The following is a 7,171-nucleotide window of genomic DNA, read 5'->3' as shown; positions in this document are numbered from 1 at the left end:
TCCCCCCCTCCCCCCCCCCCCCCCCACTGTGCAAAGGCTTTCTGGAAGGGAGGAAGGTCCTATGAGAAGACACATGCCTTCTCCTCTTCCCCAGGGTCTCTTAATCCAGGCCCCTCCAGAACATGGTAGACTGTGTCACAGATCTTTAGAGCCAACTGTTAAAATAGAAATATAATACATAGCTGCATGTATTTAATTCCTCACAAAGATATTATACTTTATTTTTCCTTTTTCATTAATTTCATTCATCCAACAGAAGTCCAACTGCCCACATTGACTAGGTGTCAGGTAAGAAAACATTTTTAAAACACATAGGCTGAAGAAAAAAGTAGTAAAGGCTTTGCAGACTGACCATCACACAGCATGAGCACAAGAAGCTTCTCTGGGGTTTTTCCTGGCAAGAAGCTTTTGTGTGAAATTTCCCCACCTATGAAAAATCATTAGCACTGATACCGTGGGAGTAATCGGTTTTCACTCTTTAGGATAAGACAGAAATTCTTTCATTTATGTGGTTTTGGACAATTCTTCTAACCTGTAATGATTATAGGCCCAGATCTACTAAGTAATATTAGCTAATAATTGTAGTAACTAATAATTATAACTGCAATACTAATATTAACATTAGCTAATAATTATAACAATTATAGCAACAACTAATATTAACTAACAGTAGCTAGTAATTATGACGTTAACTAATAATCATAATATTTTTTGAGCTCTAATTAAGCACCTGACACCATGCTGGGCACCCAGGCATGTTATTTCATAAGTCCTCATGACATGGCCATGTGGTAGGTACTATTCTTATCCTCATTTTACAGACAAGGAAATTGAGGCTTAGCAAGGTGAATGAATACCTTTCCCAAGGTCACACAGTTACAGTAGCACTGAAACATTTGCTTAGGGAACCAGCATTAACTTAGCTTTTCAAAAATCCTAGAATGAATTGTGCACTTCTAGGTCCTCCATGGCTAACTAAATTATGCTCCCAAACTTCAAGAATGTAGGATATCAAATAAACCTAAGAAACCTATAAATGTATTGTCTTCTAAAGAACATAAGGCCACACAGTCCTGGTCTACAGAATATATAGAGGATTGGCAGGGAAGTGTAAAAGTTTTCAGTAATAAGCATCAGCAACATATTTAAAGCCCACCACATCCATTTTCCTCAAAAAATTATTTTTTTATCTAAATAATCCAAAAATGTACTCATTATCGGGCCGGCCCGGTGGCGCACTGGATAGTCCGCCGCTTGGGAAGCGCGGCGGCGCTCCCGTCCAAGGGTTCGGATCCCACATACAGACCGGCTCCCGCTCGCTGGCTGAGCGAGGCGCGGGAGCAACGCCGAGGCTTGCGATCCCGTTGCCGGTCCCCGGTCCGGTGCGGGGGCAACACTGAGGGTTGCGATCCGTTGCCGGACACGGAAAAAAGACAAAAGACAAAAAAAAAAAAAAATGTACTCATTATTAACCAACTAAAAGTTTCTGCAATCACCAACAGCCATGAGAGATTTTGCAGTTTTGCTTTTGCAATTTTTACTCACCTTTTTCTGTTAACCTGTTCTAGAGATCACTAGAACAATCACTGATCTGCTGTGCTCAGAAGGGATTACCAAACTATTTTCTCTTGTTTTCTTCTCATCCTTCCTGGAAACCTTGCTAACTTTCAGGGCTGGGAGGGGTGGCACTCAGTAGCTGCCTTTGGGCTGTTACTCTGGCCAGCAATTTGCTTAGGGTATGATCTATGGCTGAGTAACTGCTGAAATTTGAGCCGCAACCTGAGATCCTCCAGGAACTAGATAAAAAAGGAAACAGCCCCCTTGCTGGTTTCTAACTCTGGGATTAATAAGACTGTTTTTTCTCCACAGCAGTCCTAACATCTGGTAAAATGCTGGTCAATACGTCAGTCCCAGACAGACACTACAGGTTCAGGCCTAAAATCAAGGCCTGAATCATTTCCAAGGAGAAATGACTGCCCCTATTACCATTACCCCTATTTCTTATGGTAGGTCTTTCTGCAGAGTAAAGACCAGAATTAGAGGGATGGGTAGTTTCAAGAAAATCAGACAAAGCAATATTATGGCAGTCTGTTATTAGTTCCTATTCTGGGGCAGTCTGAACTCCTGGACCATTTAAAACTGTGGCCTTAGAAACGTTTGCTCTTGTCATCGTGACATCATTTTCCTCAAATAATACTATTACACATGCTAACTTTTACACTTTCAGTATGGTTACATCACATATACAAGTAATTACACCCAGGATCGTTTTAGCAATCTGGTTCACCATATGCTCTGGTGTTATACAAAGTGTCATGTATTTGCAACTTTTAGTCTTAGTCTTGCAGAATGAACTGCAGAAATTCCCCCCCAAAAGGTCCATGATTTTATAACATATGCAACACAACGCGACACAAATCACATGTTAAAAACTCTAGCATCAAACAGGCCTCCTTGCTCGAATACCCGTTCACACCTGCTGTCCGTATTACACAGTTTACACACTTTTTCAGCACCATCAGAACAAGTGCAGAAAGCTAAGAGCGCACACATGCTTACTGCAGAGCCACAATTGACTTACAGGCGAAAAAGAAATTTAAGTCTCCTTCTACTTCCAACCCTGAGTTATTCAGAAAATAATATAGGAAGAAAGCCCCACCGATTCCATCAGACACCTACCGCTATGGACCCAGAAGATGTGGCAACAAACACTTTGATAACCATTTTGATAGTCGGGAAGAGGACTCCCCCCAACACACCCCGTTAGGGAACACGTCGCTAGACAAATCCTGATGGTGACACAGACGAGCGAGTGCCAGGTCGGAGCTGGCAGCAGCCCAGGGCTCCACTGAGCTCCCGCCCCTCCAGCTCCGACTTAAGGCGTTCTGCCTCTCAGAGGAGCCCCAGAGGCAGCTTGGGCTTCCCCCTCCATTGGCCCAAGAATATTTTGGGATCTGTCAGGAAAATACCTGATTGGTTGATAAAAGCAGCAACTGGACGCTTTCCCTTATCACTTTAAATGCCTGACAACAGTCCCTAAAAGGCCAGGCTGTGCTATGCACCAATCAGAGACTGGTGGAGAGATGCCTTGAGGCAAAGGGAGGTGGGGCCTTGGGTAACAGGAGCAGGAGGAGAAAAGAAGCGGAGGAGGAGCTCTTTGGAGCTGGAAAAGCCCAGAAAACAGCACCTCAGTCCAGGAGGAGTCTATGTTTACAGGGCTTTTGGCAAACTGGAAGGGTCAGAGTAACCACAGAGGCCTTTAAATAAAGAGCAGCTTTCTTGTTTTAAAATTATCTGGCAGATTAAAAAAATATTCAGTAAACTGTAATACAATAGAAATTCCTTTAAGAGTGGCCTGTTTCCAGTTTTCTCCCTTTACCACCTGTTTCTCCTGAAGAACAGAAACTGGCTGTGGGCCATGGGCTGTATAAGGTGTGCCTGACATCCCTGACAAGGCAGGGAAGTAGTGGCTGGCTTGACAGTACTAATGACTACAAAAAGAAAAGTGTCTTAACTATTTTAAAAACTTTGGGAAAAAAATAAGTGATCCAAACATAACAGGCTCTATCCCGTTTGATCTACATAGGTAATCTGAATTGTGTTAAGAGTTAGAGGATTACAAAATCTAGAAGAGAAGCCCAAATGCTAGCCGCTGAAACCCTTCTGATGGGTTTCAAAATCAGGATCAAAGGCATTAGGGGCAAAGACCTAATCTTTCGAGAAGCTCCTGTGGGATATTTAGTCTTTTTAGATAACGGACTCTCTCTGTCTCCCTCCCTCCTCCTTCCAGTGGAGGAGGTGGCACTGGCGTCCTAGAGAAGGTAGGGTTTCCCCTCCCGCTCAGTTAGGTGCCTGTGATGAGAAAGGACACCCCAGCTCCTGGAATGTAGCTCAAATTTATTCATATCAGGCTGGCCAGTTAGTTAGCTCAGCTGGTTAGAGCATGGTGCTGATAACACAAAAAGTCCAGGGTTCAATCCCTGCACCAGCCAGCCTCCCCATTCCCCGCCCCTTCCCCTACCCCCCAGCCAAATAAATAATTATTCACATCACGATGAATGATTGAGGTAACTCTACCAAAATTTAACTTTTGGCTCCAACACCCAAAGTTAACTACTCCAAATATTAGGTCCTTGGTGAAGATGATTAACAGTTCTCCAAATTTAAGTCACTAAAATCATAAATTTTATTTTACAGCCCACCAAAGATTATAGATCATTTTTACTTTTATTCTTTTCTGTCTTTTCAAAATTTCTACAATGAGTATGCACAATTTTTTTCATAGTCATACAAAAAAATTACATATTTCCACACCTTAAAGCCTGCCACATGAGCATGCTATTTTCTCCAAATATTATTTAAGAAAGTAATAAGCTAGACATATTTTCTAATGACCTTGTAAATTAGTAAATTAGTAACATAAACATAAATCTGGGTTCTCGTGTGCTCTAGAAAATATACATCCCCTGAACATACAGGATGAAAACTGCCTTCAATAATGACACCTCCTCCACCTGCAAGTCCTGGGGAGAAATAAATTTCCTACTGAAATAATAGCTAGCACTTTTTAGGTACTGACCAGGTACCAGGTCTGCTCTAGGTGCTTTGCAGAAACCACCCCCTTAATGTGCACAACAACCCTAAAACTGGGTTCCATTATTATCCCTACCCATGATAAGAAAATAGAACTAGAGATAATTGTAACAGGAAATGGTGTATCCAAGACTTGAAACCAACCAGGTTCTCTCCACACACCTGAGAAGCTCCTGAAATACTACCTCAAATTCCAAGTGCTCACTTTTTTCACCATGAACTTTTTTTTAGAAGCTTATCCTTTTAAAAATTACCATGAAAATGTACAGATTAGAAATTTGAAAATTCTAGCTGAAAGAGCCCTTTTATTACAGTGACAAGAATGAGCTTCCAGATAATTAATGTGGAAACCAAACATCCCAAATGAGTCTCAAAGCTTAGTAAATCTCCAACATGCAGTAATTCAGATGTGTGTTTCAGAGGAGGGGTAGGTTATTTCCACCTTCTACAAGTGGACACTAGGTTGGGCCCTGATGGACAGAATCGTCAATTTCTTAAAGAAGCATGACTTGCGTTGACAAGACGGGTCAAGCATTTGAAGATACTTTTGAAGTACTGAGGCAACATTCGACAGGAGATCTTCAGTACTCCCCAAATTACAAAAATTTCTGACTTATATCAACCATTGTCCTCATATCCCGGGAAATTCCAGATGCAATGGGGTGTCGCCTACAGAGGAACCTGTCTATAATTGCAGAACTGTAATAAACAGTGCTGCAAACTTCTATTTTGAGGGGAATACTCATCAATCTCTGCAGAACATAACTGAAAACCAGCTGGTACAGCCTACTTACTGTTCTCTAGCAAAAGGGAGGAAAAGGCAGGAAGAAGCTCTGTTTGAATATCTTCATGAATTCCTGTGTAATCCCGAGATGGCATCTTGTATTCAGTGGGTAAATAAAACCAAAGGTATCTTTCAGTGTGTATAAAAAAAAAAAAGAAAGAAAGAAAAACCTGCCGAACTTTGGGGGAAAAGAAAAGGCAACCAGAAGACCATGACTTATCAGAAAATGGCCAGGGCACTGAGGAATTATGGAAGAACTGGAGAAATCACCAAAATCTGGAGAAAGCTAACATACCAATTCAGTGAAGCCATTCTCCAAGACACGCTCCATCTTATTTCTTGAGGAAAGAGATCTCTTACAGTATGCTCAACCTGATCAAGAATATCAGTTTAAGTAAATGACATGCAAATTACAATTATACATACACCAATTACTGTGAGCTAAGTAAACCTAGTTGCTAAATATACTCTCCCATCTACGGTTTCCTGTCATCAGAAATCCCTACAAGCTTCAGGATTTTTCTCTTAAAGCAAATACTGAAGAGGGAAATAAAATTCATTGTCGCTATCTTTTATCGAATAGCATGTAATCTATACCAACTTACTGGGAAATTATGCCAATGAACAAGCCCCATTTGAAAGTATAAATTAAATTTTCTTACTCTTACTATTCTCTATTCCATTATTTTCTTCTAGATTAACAATGTCAGTATAGATTATGTGACTTATATATTGATTTACACATCTTCACTCAGGTGAAATATTACTCTAACATATACCTGACAGCTTTACAAAAAATCATTTACAAAAACATGATTGCACATGATACCATGTTCTTGCCAAAATACACTCATGACTTTCAAACTTCGGTAGAAATGTCCCTTGGCCTCCACCCCCCTTTTTTTCCTCTATAACGTATACAACCATTTTTTTCTTTTTTTTGAAGAGCCTGAGATCTGAACCCTGCCCATTTTTTAAATGGGTTTTTTGTTTTCATGCTATTGAGTTGTTTGAGTTCTTTGTATATTTTGGATGTCGACCCCTAATCAGATATATGGCTTGAAAATGTTTTCTCCAAATCTGTAGGTTGTCTCTGCAAACTATTGACTGTTTCCTTGGCTGTGCAGAGTTTGAAATATTTTCTTCCAGTTTGTAGGTTGTCTCTGCACTCTGTCTTGATTGTTTTCTTTTTTGTGATTTTTAGTTTGGTGTAGTCCCATCTGTCTATTTTTGCTTTTGTTTCCTGTATTTTGGGGGTCAAATCCAAAAAACTCATTGTCCAGTCCAATGTCATGTGGTTTCTCCCATTTTCTTCTAGCAGTTTTAGAGTTTCTGTTCTCAGTGTTTGAGTTTTTGATCTACTTCAGATTGACTTTTGAATACAAATGTAAGATCAGAGTCCAGTTTCATTCTTCTGCATGTGAAAAATTCAGTTTCTCCAACACCTTTTATTGAAGAGACTGTCCTTTCCCCATTGTGTATTCTTGGCACCTTTGTAGAAAATCAGTTGACCATACATTTGTGGGTTCATTTCTGGGCTCTCTCTTCTGTTCCATTGATTGATATGTCTATTGATTTTTGCCAATACCATGCTGTTTCAATTACTATAGCTTTGTGGTATAGTTTGAAGTCGGGTGGTGTGATACTTCCAGCTTTGTTCTCTTTGCTCATGATTACCTTGGTATTTGGGTTTTCTTGTGGTTTTATATGAATTTTAATATTGTTTTTTTCTATTTCTATAAAAAAAAGATGTTGGGATTTTGATAGGGATTGTACTGAATCTGTGGATCACTT

The 7,171-nt window shown here is 40.2% G+C and overlaps 1 protein-coding gene and 1 pseudogene across 1 annotated transcript in view; one reads left to right on the top strand and one right to left on the bottom strand.

The window, feature by feature from the left end:
• The window catches only part of SH3BGR (SH3 domain binding glutamate-rich protein), a 57,032-nt gene extending 52,359 nt beyond the window's left edge, over positions 1-4,673 (bottom strand). Inside the window, 4 exon segments of the mRNA XM_008584238.1 lie at positions 2,680-2,765; positions 2,768-2,855; positions 2,857-2,954; positions 4,670-4,673. Coding sequence (XP_008582460.1) covers positions 2,680-2,765; positions 2,768-2,855; positions 2,857-2,954; positions 4,670-4,673 — 276 coding nt within the window.
• Positions 4,413-6,306, top strand: LOC103600014 (annotated as a pseudogene).
• The last annotated feature ends 865 nt before the right edge of the window (positions 6,307-7,171 follow it).

This window comes from Galeopterus variegatus, unplaced genomic scaffold (assembly GCF_000696425.1).
Source record: "Galeopterus variegatus unplaced genomic scaffold, G_variegatus-3.0.2 Scaffold3184, whole genome shotgun sequence".
Classification (NCBI taxonomy): Eukaryota; Metazoa; Chordata; class Mammalia; order Dermoptera; family Cynocephalidae; genus Galeopterus; species Galeopterus variegatus.
The sequence above is the reverse complement of the archived record's forward strand: the minus strand, read 5'-3'. Positions and strand labels throughout refer to the sequence as shown.